Source organism: Phaethon aethereus, assembly GCF_964289735.1.
Source record: "Phaethon aethereus genome assembly, chromosome: 2".
Taxonomy (NCBI): Eukaryota; Metazoa; Chordata; class Aves; order Phaethontiformes; family Phaethontidae; genus Phaethon; species Phaethon aethereus.
The window spans coordinates 125,081,150-125,098,515 of record NC_138582.1 but is presented as its reverse complement, the minus strand read 5'-3'; the positions used below and the strand labels follow the sequence as shown (position 1 = coordinate 125,098,515).

At 37.9% G+C, this 17,366-nt stretch overlaps 1 protein-coding gene across 3 annotated transcripts in view; it reads left to right on the top strand.

Moving 5' to 3' along the window:
- The window catches only part of ANO10 (anoctamin 10), a gene marked incomplete at its 3' end in the record, with an annotated part of 127,562 nt that overhangs the window by 71,682 nt on the left and 38,514 nt on the right, over positions 1 to 17,366 (top strand). For 2 of the 3 annotated variants that reach the window (XM_081996657.1, XM_081996655.1), the window contains one exon: positions 12,282 to 12,708. In XM_081996657.1, coding sequence (XP_081852783.1) covers positions 12,282 to 12,461 — 180 coding nt within the window. Of the gene's footprint in view, positions 1 to 12,281; positions 12,709 to 17,366 lie in introns of those variants that run through there. The other variant, XM_081996656.1, reaches the window with a different exon arrangement.

The following is a 17,366-nucleotide window of genomic DNA, read 5'->3' as shown; positions in this document are numbered from 1 at the left end:
AGGGATTTCTTCTCTCAAGTAAGCGCTCTTAAAGGACTTCTGAGGGAAGCAGGCAGGGTCACAGCAAAGTAACATTTTGAACCCTGAAAGTTCTGTTCATGTTTTGCCTGTTCACTGTGCTATTAGTTTGTTTCTAGTTAAGATTCATGTGACTTGAGGGAGTCTGTGTTTGGCTAAAGACTTTGAGGTGCTGTGATTCCACTTTTATAAACAGGTATCTTTCTAAGACAGAAGTTGCATTAATTTATCAGGACTGCCTATTTTTAGAGGTGATCACCTGCCTCTGCACCCCAGGAGTCATCTTGTTGCTTTTGGAGACAGCAGGTCTCAGAGATGGTAAGCTGGCCCGTGTTGCCGTTCGGAGGCAGCGAAGCTGACAGAGTGGTGGTGTATCGCAGCCGATTCCAAGGCACACTCTGTTAGCGGCAGCAGCCTTGCCCTTGTGTGCGCCAGGCTTGCGCAGTCCTGTACATTTGCATCCTTTTGTCTTTCTCCGTATGCCTCTCATTTTTCCTGAAGAATTCTCCTTACCCACGTTTAGCACAAAAAGGAACGGCATTTTTGCTTCATCTAGAAGCTGAAGGAAAGGCACTGAAGAATACCTTCATTTCCAGTATTTCCTTAACTCAAAGGAGAAAGAGAATCACCTTTCAGGCTGGTCATAAGGAAAATGAATAAATACAAATGGTCCCCAGATTCAGGAAATAAATATCTGCTTTTCATCAGTCTATCTGTGCAGACCCAGGACTTGTTCAAGACCCAAGATCTGGAGGATATATACTCCTGTAATGCCATCCTCCTGGTTCACAGCAGGCTCAAACCACTACTGCTAGAAGTTATTCCTGTAGGGAGGTAATGCCTCTTCACAGGTTTCTCTCATTCCCAGAATGAGTTTCGAAGCTGGGACACAGTAATTTTTGATAGCATGTTACCCCTTTTATTTATGAGTAGCAGACCAGTCACAGGTACAGATGATTTCTTCCTTCAGTCCCTGGATTTTTCAAGTTCCCATGATGGCACTGGTCAACTCTGAGATTCATGTGTGAAAAGCATCAGCTTCCCGCCTGTCTCTGCTTGCATGTTCTATTATAGTTACTCAAGGACCTGTTCACATTATGTACTGGTCCATGATCTTGTCTGATATCTCACCATTGCCCATTTGAGATGCTTGAGGCATTTTTCAGAGCCATGTTCAGAATTGCTACTTAATTCATTTCAAATTGAAAGTAGCCTTCTCAGCTGAGATCATTTCAGCCAGAGAATGAGTCAGCTGCAGGTTTTTATGGCTGATTATTCCAATGTGATAATGTTTCATAGCAACAAAGTGATGCTGAGCCCTTGCTGCAAGTTAGCTCCCAAATGGTCTTAAAATTCTAATTGAATCTATCAGTAGTGCTTTTTTCTTTTTTTTTTTCTTTCAGCCTTGCTGTTTGTAGGGAAATGAGAAGTTGTGCTCACTGCATGCTGCCAAAGCTGTTACACTGCTGAAATTAAACTGTTGGTTTTCTGTTCTGCCTGTAATTCCAAAGGCCAAACTAGTAAGTCTGAGAAACACCTTAAGTGATTAATAACAGTCTTTGTTGCTGTATTATAATTTTTGCTGGTATTCCTTTCCCCTCATACATCAGAATTCAATTGAGAACCTCTTCCTGATTCAAACGTGATGGTTTTTGAGATGTCCCAGATGCCCACTGAATTTGTCAAGCAGTAAGCATTGCATTATGCTGGTAGAAGTCTAGGTTTGAAGAACAGTACTGCACTGATGCAGCTGTGTGTATCCCAAGGTATAGGAGAGTTACTGCTTTCTAGTCTTTATATTGGGATTCATATTCTGACTCACATTCTCAGCTGATGGAACGACTTGATAGAATCACTTACTGCCACTGTGGAGAGCACAGCTTGTTCTTCCTCTCTTGCACTCTCCTTCCTCCCACCTCTCTTCTGGAGTCTGAAGTTCTGAAGAACCTTTCAACGGGCTTTGTGTTCCCTAAGACCGTAAGCAGGTCTGGAAGTGTTTCATAGGCTGCTTTTCTGTGGGTGTGTGGAGAGCTAAAGCTGGGAGGTGTGTTACTGCTCGAAAACTTGACTGCATGCATGTGATCTACAAAGGGATCTGCATTAACTGCAGTATTTTGTCTCAAAAGTGAATTTGGCTCACAGTCAAAGAGTCTCTTTTTGTCAGCTTACCAGTTACGTTCCCAACAAGTTGAAGCAGGTCAGCAGCTAAGACTAAGCTCTGTTGCACAGATCTGCCATGGCCATAAAAATTGACATGAGAATTGCATGGCTAGCTTCCAACAGCTTTGATGAAGAACTCTTTTATAGCAAGGGCAGGTACTGGTGTTCCAAAACAGAGAAAATCATATGTAATTTTGTGAATACCCATTCACAGAAAAGACAGATAAAATGGGCTTGAGGACATAGAGGTCTTTATTTTTTATTTTTTTTTAAGATACCGTTTTTATGCAAGCTTTTCAGGAGTTGGCAGGGTATCCAAACACCTGCTTCAATGTTTAATTAAAATACTTCAGCTGAATGGAAAGCTTTTCTTCTGACCTTTACTGAAAAGCAAAAGATTATTTGACTTTGCATTGTTCTGATGAAAAAACCTTCTAGTTTTTACAGGAAAAATGCAGGGGATGAGTTTCCAGTATGAAAATTGTTAATTTAATTTTTCCCTACAGAATTGTTTCAGATCAGCTAGTTTTACTGTACCCATTTCAATTAATTTGTTTTGATTAAAGTTGCATAGGAATAAAGGCAACAATTAATCTGCAGCTTACTGTGTGATATATCGCAATACCATTATTTTTCTGTGAGTCATGGCTATGACATTTTGTTAATTATTTAACATTGCATGATTCGCGTTTTGGTCCAGGTTAAAAAATGTGCCATGACCTACAGAATTTACAGCTTCAAAGAGAAGTAGAGTAAAGCATGCTACTTACAATAGGGTGAATACACAGAATAAAGCTGTGCATTGCACTAAATTTGTGAATCATTCAACGAAGATACATTTGCAGTGTAGTGAATATTTTGTATTAAATGTGTTTATTCAGATACTGTTCATATCTTGGTGTTCTGAGGTGAACAGGTTTTTCAGCAGGAATAATGTTCTTGTGAATCAGCTTTGAAAGCATCATAAGAGAGTTGTATGTAAAGCCAGGTAGTTGTGGGAGAAATAAGCCAATATCTGTAAGTACAATGCCACACATCTAGTCAGATAACTTGTTATTCACAGTTAAAGGTAAAAACTTAGGTGTATATCATCTTTGAAGAATAACTGGCTGAAACTTTGCTCTTAAAACTAAACCCCATTTACTTTTTGTGTAACGTGCTGTCAAGGTGACAGACAAAACCATCAACTTCAATGTCTAAAGTAGTTCAAATTCTAATATAGATGCGACATCACCTTTTCCTAGCATGAACTGAAGAAAAATGTCAGATTGTCAAGTCTGCTAATTGTCTCACAATCTCCAGACCAAACATACAGTTTTGGGAAAACCTTAGGCTTATTAAAGTGTAGTGGTTTTACTTGCATATGTGTACATTTTAATATATTTGCTGAGTCTGTCCAAAACTCAGTTGGGAGTTTTATACCTGTCCACTTTGGCACGAGGACAAATGTGGTTTGGTTGAGGCAGGAGGAAAGAGTTCCCAAAATCTGTCATGCTTACAGTAGGTGACAATTGCTGTTTATCACAGAACCAACTTAGAGTAGCTCCAAACCTCTGGTAGAAATAATGCTTCATACCTCCTTGCTAATCCCAGGTCATCCAGTTGTGTAACAGAGGAAGAATTTCTGAGTCCTGAAAAACAGAATTCCTTACAATGTGTAATTACAATGACATGCGCTGTAATATACTTGCATCTTTTTTTCACCGAGAAAAATGTATGGCTTAAAGGTGGAAAGAAGTGTAAGTTTTGAGGACTAATAGAAAATAACAAACTTTTTTTTTCCTCCTTGACGTGGAACGTTAGGGCATTTAAACAATAAACTATACCTGTCAGAATGGGAGCCAATATGTAATGTTAGCAATCAGCTAAGAGGCACTTCATATGGCTTGGTGTTAATCATACTGTCAATTTTAATTCCATGGGCATCCTTCTTTCCACTTTTCACTTAGAATTTATTTCAGAGCGTGATGCTGTTCATTACTTTCAGCATTAGCTAATTTGGCTTTTGGCAACTCTTATCCCGGTTCCTATTAAACGCTAGCCATAAATTGAGATAAGGGTTGTGCCAAAACATTTCAGGATTCTCAAATGGTAACGTAGAGATGGGTGCATTATCGTGCTGCTTTCAAGACTGTTGGTTTACTGCAAAATTAACTGTTAGCAAATACTTAGAAGCTCCAAGACAAATTTACACCTACAGTGCTTTTTTCATGTCTTGAATTGACTACAGGATGAAATAAATGTGAGAAAAATCTTGTCTTAGAACATTTATGAAAGACTCATTTGTGTATGTTGTGTTTTTATAGAGACGGTTTTGTGAGTGTGCTGTATCATAAAATATTTTGGGTCACAGAATTTGCTGTGTTTATAAAACAAGATTATTAAGGTAACTGTTTTTTCCCCAAGCTGCAGTCAGTCAGCAGTCTGTGTAGAAGATTGGTATCAGAAGTTCCTTTATTTAGAATTTTTTCTTTCAGCAGGTGTTTCTTGGAACTTGCTGAATGTTTAATTTTGTGTGATAGACCTAAAAATGGCAATTTGCCTGGAGAGATGGCAGAGTGTTGCTTGCGTATTTAACTAAAACACTCTACCTTACCAACCCTTGCCCCTTTTTTTCATGCTTCAACATCTCAAAAAGAACTTAAACAATTCAGAGAAAGTCCTGAAAAAGTAATCTGAAAGTAGGCTTAAAAATACCAGTGTAAAAGATCTATAAAAAGGCTTGAACAGATACATAAATGCTGAGAAATAAAGGACTATTTTTTTTCAGCATCAAATAAATCAAAATAGACAAAATTTCTATAGATTTCTGGGCAGCCTCACATCTTAATTGCTATTGTTGGAGAAAATTATGGAGGACAGTTGGGCATCTAAATCTTTTTAAAAAGACTAATAAAACCAGATACTGCTTCAGTTCATTAGTGACTGAATATGATGTATAACAGCTGTGGTTTAAACATTAGTAAGAAATAATTGATAAATAATTAGAAAATTTGTTTTTAAAGAATATTGAATTACTAGAAAGTATAATGGTGCTGTAAGATGAAAAAATTGTCACGACTATGCAATTGATCAGATTACTTGTGCTTTCAACTTTTTTATCATGTGCATTGATAGAATATTTATTTATTTAACAGATTGCTCCTGATAACTTATGTTTAAAATTATATCTTGTTTAAATACTTCCTAAGGCTTTCCAAGAGCAGGACTAAGTTTCAGAAGTAGTACTGGCTTGCTTTACTTGCTTTCCAGCTGTCTTGTAGAGCTTTTTTGAAAACAAGGAGAGTACAAAAATATATAAGGGCTATCTCCCTCACTAGGAGATGATGTTTGGAATATTTTACTTTTTTTTTTTTTTTTTTTTTGCTTTGCTTAACCCATTGCTTTTGTAGTTGCTTCTGGGAAACATGAACACAGAATCTGCTTCCTTAGAGATTCTCTATTTTTGTTTTTTATTTTTCTCATGCTGTCTTATATGTTAGTCTCTTGCTTAGGAGCACTGGTCTGGAATTGGCTTTTTTTCAATAGTGATAGTTATATTAAGCAATTGTAGTATTTAGAGTAAATTTACTTCTGCAAGAAACTGGTTAAATAGCCTTGAGGCATAAGGCTAGGACTTAACTGGAAAGAGGGGTGTATCTGTGCTACTAGAGGCCAGTGCTGCTAATGTATGTGTAATAGTAGCAAAACAAACCTAGTTCTCATGCTGTAGCTTAATACTTGTTTTCATGATTGAAATATGCCTCAAAACTGCATATTAAGCCTGGTATCTTTTTCAGCCTAGATATCTACTTGTGAGGTTTTATAGTGGATTGGTGATAAAAATACAGACCAGGATTTCTGCATTAACTAAGTGTAAATGTAAGGAGACTCTGTGCAAGCCGGCATTCATCTCTTCAGACAGGTGAATTTAGCACATGTCACATCCTACCACCCCAAAGAAAAGAAAATACATATTGTAATTCAGCTGTTGACTTTTAAGATCCAGATTCGGCAAATGACCTGGGTGCTATTTTTTAATCTAGTCTTAAGCCAGGGGTTAAATGTTTTTTGAACATAAGTATACTTTTTTTTTTTATATATATATATATATATGCTTAAAACTAAACGTAAGCTTAAATACCCTGTTGAGCAGGGCTGGATTTCACAAACATGCTGGTATGGTCAAGAAGAGATTTCAGATCTTTTCTTACCTGTCTGATGGGTCTGTGAGATGTTCTGTCAGAAATGTAGCTACCAGTTTTCCTTGGGCAGCCTTTGCCAGGTTTGTGTGTGTGTGTGCGCGTGCGCGCGCACATGTGTGCTCATCATCTAAGAGGGAGAAACGGCAGTTCTATTACAAGTTATAAACTGACTGGATAATGCTGTCTCTGCTTATGTTTTCTGACAGGTTTTGTAATAAGCTTCTGTTTAGTTGCATCTCTCTCAGCTACAATTTAATGGGGCAGGCTGAAGCTCTCCCTGCTGGGTGGGTTTTTTTTAGTTTGGAGTTTTGAGGTTTTGCATTTTTACGTAAATGTCTTCTTCCTTTTTAGAAAGGAGAAAATATGTAAATATAAAAATAATAAGAATATAGAATATTTATAAACATATAAAGATAAGATTACTGTTGTGCTGAGAAGACTCATTGTATCTGTGCTCTGAAGTAACAATTGCGAAGGTTGACAGAAAGCTTAATCTGATCTCGAGAATGTGCTCTATGATGCTTATATGAGAAAACTGCCCAAACTTGGCAAAGATACAGGTTTCTGAAACATCTTTGTTTTCTGTGCTTTGTAGAGACTTAAAGGAGTGCAGCCGGTGTAAGTGCGTCAACATTCCACCTGTACTGAGCATATTCCAGTTGAGAGCTGAGAGAGGCTTCCCTGTGCTGGAGTAGCAAGAGGCATTGAATCTGAGGCAGGAAAGCTGCATGTTGGCTCTAGCATTTCCCTGGTGTTTTGGCAGGGAGGAGGAGAAAGTTTATTCTGGCTGAAATGAGGGAGAAGTGGGTTATGTTAGTCTGGGGGTAAATGGGATAGGTGAAGCATGCAGATTGCGGCAGGCATCTGGATTGGAAGTGTGTGCATGTGTATGTACGTGGGAAGAAAAGACAAAGTCTCAAGCTGAACAGGAGATGTGAAGAAGCCTTGAAATAGGACCAAGGTGAAATAACAACCTTTTTGTCATATCCCCTCCCTGCCCCCCTTCCCCCCCCCCCACCCCCCTTCCCAATTTTGGACATGTCTGTGGATAAAATGAAATTTTGAAAGAAGTATCAGAGTTTTTTTTTAACTAAGATTCCATTCCCATTTTATAAAAATTCCATAATAGTATATGGGATGTGAGGTTTTAAAAGCAGCATTTATCACTGCAGCAGCAGAAAGGCCCTTTTTTAAGTCCCTCAGCTGTGATGATTCTACTCCATTAGCAAGACTCTGTAATGAAGCCAGCTCAGTCTAAAAGTGGGAAGGAAAGCTTGGTTGTGCTTTCTTTTATGTATAGTGCAGAAGTATTTGTTCATGAATTTATTTTATTGCTGTCTATTAAAGACAATTTAATTTTATTGAACTTCCTGAGCTTTATGTGAACTTTTCTTTGCCTATATTGCTCCCTTGACAGAATTATTTTTCACTTTCCTCCCACCTTTTTTTCTACTTTCAGAAAGATGCAAGACCCTCAAAACTAAAAACTGTTGCCACAGAAAGAAAGAAGTTTTTTGGTCTGTTCTTAGTCTTTGATCTTCACTTAGCTTAATGTCAAAATATTGTGATCTGGAGTCCTAGCAAGAAATCTAATGATCACCCTGCCTTCTGCTCTGACAGCAATGTGATCTCGCAGTGATACTTTCCTTTTACATTTGCAAAGGCATCAAAGCGATGTGCTGTTCTCATGTGTTGCCTTTTGTGTAGGGTTCCTTACCTATGCAGAGTTAGTAACCAGTGACCATCTTGTTTCGTAGTATATACTGGTTCTAGGCTGGACTAGGTCCAGATTTCTGATTTTAATTGAAAGGTTTTATAAATATTAGATAATCTAATAAGATTAGATACTAAAATAGGTTTTTGATACAAAATTTTATTAAAGTCTCTCCAAGCTGATGTTTGGCATGCACTTTATCAGCTAACCAACAACACAGCTACTGCTTATGTTCTTTTTTTCTTTTCTTTTTTTTCCCAGTTGAGTAGATTTTGACAGGAATTGCTGCAGTAAGACCACCATAGAAATCAAATTAGCTGTTCAAAATTCCAGGAATTTAACCCTAATTTGCATTTTCTGTTTTAGAAGAGACAAGGTTGGGGACCCGCTACAGCAAAACACAGCTGCTGCTTTTACTCTTGTCGGTGGCTTTGCAGAATGGAATAGTTCTTCTGGCTCTCTAAGCACCTGGCACAAGACCACAAAGAGTTTGATGGTGCTGCATTTATAAAGGGAGAGAGACTCATTGCTGTTTCTCTCAGTGCTCGCTTGGCAGATTGCAAAATAGGAGAGGACTTTGCTGTTGGCATTGGAGAGCTTACAGCTTGTCTGAATGTTATCCTGGGTTTTGCTCACAGTGAAATAGTCCTCTTGTAATGATTATGAAGGGCATGTTCTTGGAAACAACACCGCTTTTTAATGGTTGCAGTTAGAAATAATGATTGTTTGTAACCTGATTTAACAAAAAAAACCCCAAAATAAAAAAAGCAAACCCAACTCTATGAAGAAATTTTGGTAGTGGACAAATACATTTGCCCTGGTTGTGTAGCAAATTTGGATAAATTTTAGTATTTTCTTTTTATAATATGTTCATCATACTAGCGTTAATGTAACTTCATACTATGAATGAGAATCTTTCTGTCTATTTTGGTAATTTATACTGTACTCTTAAGGCATTTCTTTTTTGAAAGCAGATGGCTCCTTTTCATGAATCTGACTTGCAGGAATGATACTAAAACAAGATGAAGAAATCTGTACAGAATATGAATGATAAAATGAATACAACTACTCATCTTCCTACTTTTTCTTCAATTTCTCTTGAATAACTACTTACATTTCCTTGGTCAAATGGCAATTCCAAAATGCAATATAAACTGTTAATGAAATTAGATACATTTTCTTTTAAAGAGGTTGCGGAATCATATGACCCACACTCATAATTTCTGCCAGTTACCTTCCCAATTTTATTAACTACTCCTAATTTGCAAATAGGAACAGCTGGAGATGTTACCCATTGGAAGCTGTTGCTCTGATGTCTTTTTTCAGGTTCACAAGGAGTTACGAGGTGGAACTGAACTGAATTTGCTGTCTGTGAAATCCAACATGTTTTCTGAGGTCACAGGCTTATGCAGTTCTGAGCACCTTATGACTGATAGAGCTTTGTTTTCTTGGGAGGGAAAAGAACACAAAAAAGCCATTCTGAGGGGTTGAACCAAAGGTCTCTCTTACCCAGTCATCTTTTTTTTTTTCTTTTTTTTTTTTTTTCTACAGTGGCCCATAATGAATGCCTAGGAAAGTAGGGCAAGCAAAAATAGTGACTTTCCCCATCTGTACTCCAACTTTCCAGACCTCTCTGGCTTGAAGGCTTTCTGAATCAGAGGTTCTGCCTTTGTGTTTAAGGCTGTATCCTTGTGTTTACAGGCTATGAGTTGCGCTAGCATGAAAACGGAGTTCTTTTTTGACAAAGAGCTAGTTTGTGTCAAAGACATTTTTCAATACATGCGGGTAACAGGTGGCCTATTGCCAAAAAAACCCATCTCTTGAATACTGCTGAACAGCTGGACTCTGGTTAGTTGATACCACAATAAAACTCTTAGCATGGTGAAGTAGTTAAAACACATTGTCCTTCTAAATCTATTTTTAAAAATACAGTGTTTTCCAGGATTAATTGTAGCATTTTTCTTGGTTTTATTTCTGGTTTCCCTAGATGTATCTTCTCCTATTCCTTCCTCACCTTTATCAAAAATGGGAAAAACTCAGTCAGTCTCTGTCCTCCATAATATTATTTACATTTCCCTGAAATTGTTTTGATTTATTTTCTTAAAAACTGTTCGGATTTGGAGCTACTTTTGAAGTCTCTGTGTAAAGTTACTAGCTTGGCCTATGTTTTAAGGGCTCTTCAAGAGGCAGTGACTCAACAATTACAGTTCCAAAATTTGATTCTCACTCTTTTAGCAAAGTGAGATGCATCCCAGTCCAAAGGACTTTGGGCAGCTAGAAGCTACATTTTGCGATGCTGAGTCTGTTTTTTCAACCAAAATGTCCATTGTAGTTTTGGTTCCTTATAACTCTGTTCTGCATAGGAGTATTGTTTGTTTTATTTTTTATTATTGTCTTCAACATTTTACTTTTTTCCATTTCAGAGATTCCTCCAGTGCTAGCTCTAAGACATCTTTTGTTGTTACGTATTTCTAACATAAACCAATATTGTTTGCTATTGCTTTTTTTGCAAGAAAGGTTCCTTAGTAGCAGACACTATTAAGTTGAGTGGGAAAAGAAAATTTGTATGAGTGGGACAATCAATGTTTTACTGTTGACATAATTTATTTTTTTTAATAATGCAGTGTTACCCATAGCATGTCCGCTGTGTAATGCAAATTGCTTCATTAACCTTCATTAACAGATTAAGATCTGTGTTCAGGTTTTCATTGATGATTTATTACTGTTGCATTGATTTTCAGCCTTCCTTTCACCTCTTTAAATAAAATAGTATTCCATTTGTTTCCTAGACCTACTGACTATTTTTCTGTAATACATTTTTAAAAATAATTTCATATATGGCTCTTTGTTGTTGTTCTCTTACTTGTTACTATTATCTGATTGCTTACTTTAACTCTTATCTATTGGAATTGACTTATTTAGAGCTTTACCACCTTACCTGCGAAGTCTTTAGTGTTTTTGCTAGCTTCTTGCTCACGTAATTCTGGCATCTCAGGGATTTTCGGTCTGTTAAGTTGTTATTCACGTGCCCAAGTGCATCAAGATCATACAGTTCAGCAAAATGGATCTCAGAAAGGAGCACTGATCCGTTCCATTTTATAAAAAAATCAGGGAAATTTGATGAGTAGCTTGGACATGCAATCTAAATTTAAGCACTTCTATGAGTATCATCATGTCAGTGGAATTTAAGCACGTGATTAAAGTTAAGCACATATATTTAAGTGGTGCCTTATGTTGATCAAGTTTTTCTCAGCTAGGAGTAAGTGCCTGCTTGCAAATGTGCAGCATAGTGTTAGCTCAGCCCTTGATAAAATAAGATTTAATGATTCTTGTTTAGATGATATTTATAGTTGACATAAATGAAGAAACAAAACCACTGACTTGACAGTTTGGCACTTATTTTTGGTGACATGAGGGGAATGGTGCATGTTTAAGTGAAATTGCAAGACTGGTCAATGACTAGGTTCAACAGAACTTCATGCTTGTTTTCCCTTAAATAAGGTTATAATATTTTGTGATAAATTATGACTAATTTGGCATCTTATATGTGGAATGTTTCTCTATTTCCTGGAAAGTTTCTGTTCACGAGTTTGCCACTTCTTTAAAGATCTTTTGTTTTGTTTTGTTCTCTTCTGATGCTTTCTCAGGAGTGCTTTCAGGTTTTAATAACTTCTCTAATGCAGAAATTCTGCGTTTGTTCATATTTTTTACAATGTACTTGTTTTATTTGTATCATGACATACATATATTTTGTGTGCACGTATGTATGGTGTTATAATTGCATCTAATTGTACGTAATTAAATATATTTACATGTGTGTATATATGTAAAAATTTCACTATGAAACTATATGTGTAAGATGCCATAATTCAATTTCTATGCACCAGTGGTATGTTTTCAAAGCTATTTTATCTGGAATCACAAATAGAAAACTGAATTAGAAATTTGTAGTACATAGTAAAAATAGGATTATTATGAAAATAAGACAAACTATATGTGTTTATATTCAAATTACGAATGACTGTAAATAGAAAAAATATGGAGTAGCTGAGGCTCAATGTGGTTATAGTATGCTGTGTTGTACATGTCACAAGAAATAATTTTTTTATACCTCTGTTACTAAAATTTAGGAATAGTATTATGCTGTTCCCTCCATGCTTCAAACTCTATAAAACAATATTTTTCTTTTTATTTTTTTTTTCCAGCACTTGCTACTAGCAATAAAGTTTATCATGGCGTTTGTAATTCCGGATAAACCAAGAGAGATCCAGATAAAACTAGCCAAATTGGAATTTGAATCTCTAGAGGCTCTCAAACAACAGGTAAGAGCAACTGACACGTATAACAGTGAAAAGAATTGCTGGCCTGAAGGAAAGATAAACTAGGGAGATTCTGCTTTTGTTTTAGGTGGATAAATACGTAAATCCAGGGATTTTAAAATTGCTGCTTACATTATGTTGAGATTAGCTAGCTGAAGGTGTTCCACCTCTGCCCCGCAGGTTGCGGTGGCAGAGCTGGGGTGGCCAAGTGGAGCGTGGAACAGTCACCAGTAGCATGGCGTACAGCGCGGGGTATTAAATGAATAGAAAACAACGCTGATTTACTTCTACATGCTGAGCTCTAAACTGTAGCATGTCAGATAGTGCTTCATTTTCTGTTAATCCATCACTGCTTAGGAAGTGGAGCAGAGCGCTGGAAATTTCCACAGATTCATCTGTCCTTTCAACCCACCAAAGTAAGTGAGTCAATACCAGGAAAATGGTCTTCCTTTTCAGACAGCTTGAAATTTCTGGTATGGCTGGTAATGTCTGTTGCCCTTGTGTGCGCAAACATACTTTGTTTATATTGTCACTTTTAAAAGACACTGGGCTCTAGGAAACCTAGTTTCATCCCCTGCAGGTATTTGTTGTTGCAACACTAGGATTTCTTTCATTGCTGAAATACCATCACAAATAAACAATTTAGCTCTAATATAAACAGAAATTGTAAACAAACTGAATTTAAAAGAGTGTTTGAGAGCTAAGTATGTATGAGGGAAAGGCAGTGTTGCCTTATTTTCCTGTCCATACAATATTCTCATTTTATTGCATAAAAAAGGTGTATTTTACAGTATTATCTAACAGGTATTCCAAAGCAATTTAGGAAAATAAGGAACTGGATTTTTCTGCTGACAATTTCTGTGTTAACAAATGATTCCATAGAGAGAGTGGTGGAGATCACAAGAGACGAAGAATCGGATTAGCTTCAGTAGGATGCAGGGATTCCACAGAGCTGGTTTTGCAGTGGCAGCACACTTTTAGGAGTTTCTGACTGTACTATGCTAGATAGGATTTCTAAACCAGCTTACATATCAGAAAAAAAACCCCAGCATGGAGCTGCAGAGACTGGTTCACCTATTTATTGTTAGCTCAGAAATTTTTACACTGCAGTGCATGGTTTTATATGAACATATTCTTCGTGTGCTCCAGATGCAAGTGTGCAACTTGCTCTATACTGTGTTTTTTGTGTAGAACTGGAGATTACTTTTTGAAACATGTACGATAGCTAGAAAAATGTGACAAAATGATCTCTTAATTCTGGACAAACTGAGCCTGTAAACAATACATTGCCTTTTCTAGTTAAAATCCCACAGTTTTGTGTGATGCTAGAACATTGCTATTGAGGTCAGCACTGTCTTCCATAATCAGCCATAACAAACAAAATCCAAATTAGAATTGAATCTAATGCCTGACAGTTTTGTTTCACCTTTCTCTAGTATGTCAATGTGAAGTTACCAGGAGCTGGTCATGGATCTCATGAGCTTTTTAGATAATATTAAAAGGAACAGGAATACATTTCTATTTTAGTTGTTCCTTATCTGTTTTCATTTTGTAGACAAGCAAAACTAGGCCATCCACTGGAACCTTAACTCAAATGAATACAGTCGCCTTTGGTTATAATGTGCCAAATGGAATGTATGAAGAGTCTCTTTCAATATGAGTGTGCACATCAGCAGTTGGGGTTTCATCTCCTATCCTTGCGTCTGTGCATTGCCTACAATAATATATGCCCGATTCCCAGTTCTTCAGGGTTATTTCATTAATTCAGTAGTGAAAAGTTAGCCTAAATTTCAATAAAAAACAGAAGCCTGGCAGTTCTCACCTAATACTTTGAGTCTTCCTACAGGATTTAGGAAGAATGTTGGCTGGTCTTTACGTTCCTTGGTAGGTACCATCCCCTTTTTAGATTTCCTCTGATTGATACTGTGCCATGTATATATCTCTATGTCCCATAGAGATGTAGAGATTTGGGCCTTTTTTCTGGTGCCTTAGTTCTTTGAGTGATAAAAGATCTGCATGTAAGAGTAATACACTGGCAGTGCAAAAAAGTACATAAGCATTTTAGAAGCACATTTTCAAGTTCTTCCTCTTGTTGCTGAGAGTCATCATGATAATTTAAGCTCTATATCTTTTAAGCAAAAAAACAACACCCCCCCAAAAACTACTGTTTAAAAAAGCAGACATAAAAATCTGGGGCAAATGTGTTGTGGGATCACATGTTACAGGGAAAGTGATTTATATACTTTTGTTTCCTCTCGTGATGCTATCCAGACATGCATGCCGTTGTGTTTTACCATGTTTTACTTTGAGAGTACCGCTGCCTTGGGATGTAGCTATTAGAAGGGTATTAACACTACCAGGCTGTAAACCTCAAAGATGCCAAAATAGATTATTAGGCTCTGTATGGAGTGCATGGAGAGAAAATCTCCTAATACAGATGCTTTGAACAGTTGTTTTGATTATGCTTGGGATCCTTAACTTCAGACAGTGTGAGCACCTTTACATTTTCATTAATGCGAAGCTAATTGCTTTTTAACGTGGTGCAGTGGGACTGTAACTATTCTGTGTTCAGATCATTTGAAGACTGAGATAATGTCTATGTGAAAGGCATTTTAGGGAATACAGTGTCTCAGCTCCCCAGCAGAGATGAACAATCTTCATTAGAGCTTGTTAAAACCTCCTATATGGTGAAAAATGTGATTTTTTTTTTTTCTTAATCATTTTATATTGGAGTGACAGTCTTGTTGTGAAGTTCTCAAACTTTTCTTAACATTTCAGGACTTCCTAAACACTTTTCTTTTAGACATTTCTTTACATAGTTTGTGTTATGACTGTTGAAAGGGAGGGGACTGTTGAATAGGTTGTAATAATTTGATCTATTTTGAAAATAGAATCATAGAATGTTTGGGTTGGAAGAGACGTTTAAAGGCCATCTAGTCCAACCCCCCTGCAATGAGCAGGGACACCTTCAACCAGATCAGGTTGCTCAGAGCCCTGTCCAACCTGACCTTGAACGATTCCAGGGATGGGACATCTACCACCTCTCTGGGCAACCTGTGCCAGTGGTTCACCACCCTCAGTGTGAAAAATTTCTTCCGTATGTCTAGTCAAAATCTACCCTCTCTTAGTTTAAAACCATTCCCCCTTGTTTTATGGCTACAGGCCGTGCTAAAAAGTCTGTCCCCATCTTTCTTATAAGCGTCCTTTAAGTACTGCAGTAAGGTCTCCCCAGAGCCTTCTCTTCTCCAGCCTGAACAACCCCAACTCTCTAAGCCTTTTTTTAAGAGGAAAGGCGTTCCATCCCTCTGGTCCTTTTTGCAGCCCTCCTCTGGACCCACCCCAGCAGGGTCTTTCCTGTGCTGAGGGCTCCAGAGCTGGAAGCAGAACTCCAGGTTGGGATCTCACCAAAGCGGAGCAGAGGGGCAGAATCGCCTCCCTTGACCTGCTGGCCATGCTTTTTTGGATGCAGCCCAGGATACAGTTGGCCTTCGGGGCTGTGAGTGCACATTGCCGGCTCATGTCCAGCTTTTCATCCTTCAGTACCCCAAGTCCTTCTCATCAGGGCTGCTCTCAATCCCTTCATCCCCCAGCCTATATTGAAACCAGGGGTTACCTGGAGTCAGGTGCAGGACCCTGCTCTTGGCCTTGTTGAACCTCATGAGGTTCACATGAGCCCATTCCTTGAGCTTGTCCAGGTCCCTCTGGATGGCATCCAGAAAATATCATAACAAAGTTTGACAACATAACCCAAGACAAAATAATTTAACCTTTTTAAATCCGAATTGGGGAATGTGCTACATCTGTAGACTTTGCTTCAAATTTCCCTGATATCCTTCAGTGTAAAGAATGGCGTAAGAGGCTGGTTAGACTCTATTTTTGGAGTGTCTGGGGCAGAGAATAAACTTAATATGAACTCTTTAGTAGAGGACTAAAGAGAATGTGGATCAAGATTTTTGGCAGAGGAGCAGGAGCAATTGTGTTCACACTCTCTAAAGTGTTGTCCGTTTCTTTGTCACCTGGAAGGGAGCCTGGATGCTGGGCAACTAGAAGTGGGTACTGTCTGCTGCTAGGATGATGGACTCTTTTCTGGTGAACATCATGATCCTTCTTAGGGAAGTAGCTAGCTAGTAAAGCAGGGTAAGGTGCCTGAGACTCCCCTTGTTTCTTTGCAGTACTCTGCTCTGTTGCATCTATTTCTTGCAAGTGCAGAAGTGTGCCATGCTCTTTGGTCTAGTTCCTGTTTTAAGGAAGAAAGACCAAGTATAGGTGTGCCTGCAAGCAGCAAGGGAACAGTCAGTTAATTCATCAGTGCTTCATGAATTACCATAGGTATAGGTGAGGGCCAGTGCTGTAAAACCAGTGTGAGGACACTGTCTAGCATTTTCAGGGCAGTGACAGTGAAAGGTACACTGATAAGCATTTTAGCTTCTGGACAGAACAAAGCTTAATGAATAGACAAAAGGACCTCATGGTTGGAGTTGTGTCAGCAGTCTATCCTTATAAAAGGTCTAAGTTTCAGAAACACAAGACAACCATGGATGAAACAGCATAACTTGCATTTTGTGGACTAGATTACAGTCATGTTTTCAGGTATTATGAGATCTTTCCAGTACTACCTTCTTCCGATTGAGGCAAACATCAAATTAATGTCTTCTTTCTGCCCTGAAACTAGACCTAGGCAAAGCAAACAAGAGACAAATTGGGGGGAAAATAATTACTCATGAAATTATTTTCTGGGCATGAAATACAGAGAGTAGCAACTCCAACATGATGTATGACTTAGTAGCCATTTTTTCAAGGAAAAACGAAGTTTTAAATGATGGAGAGTGGTGTATCTTTTCACAAAGGGCAGCTACCTAGACAGCATCAGTATTATATGAATGTAAAAAGATTTTGCTTTTTCAGAGGAACTACAGGGGAAAAAACCTGTCCTGAAGTTGGAGCACAAATGCAGATGTGGAACATTGTTTG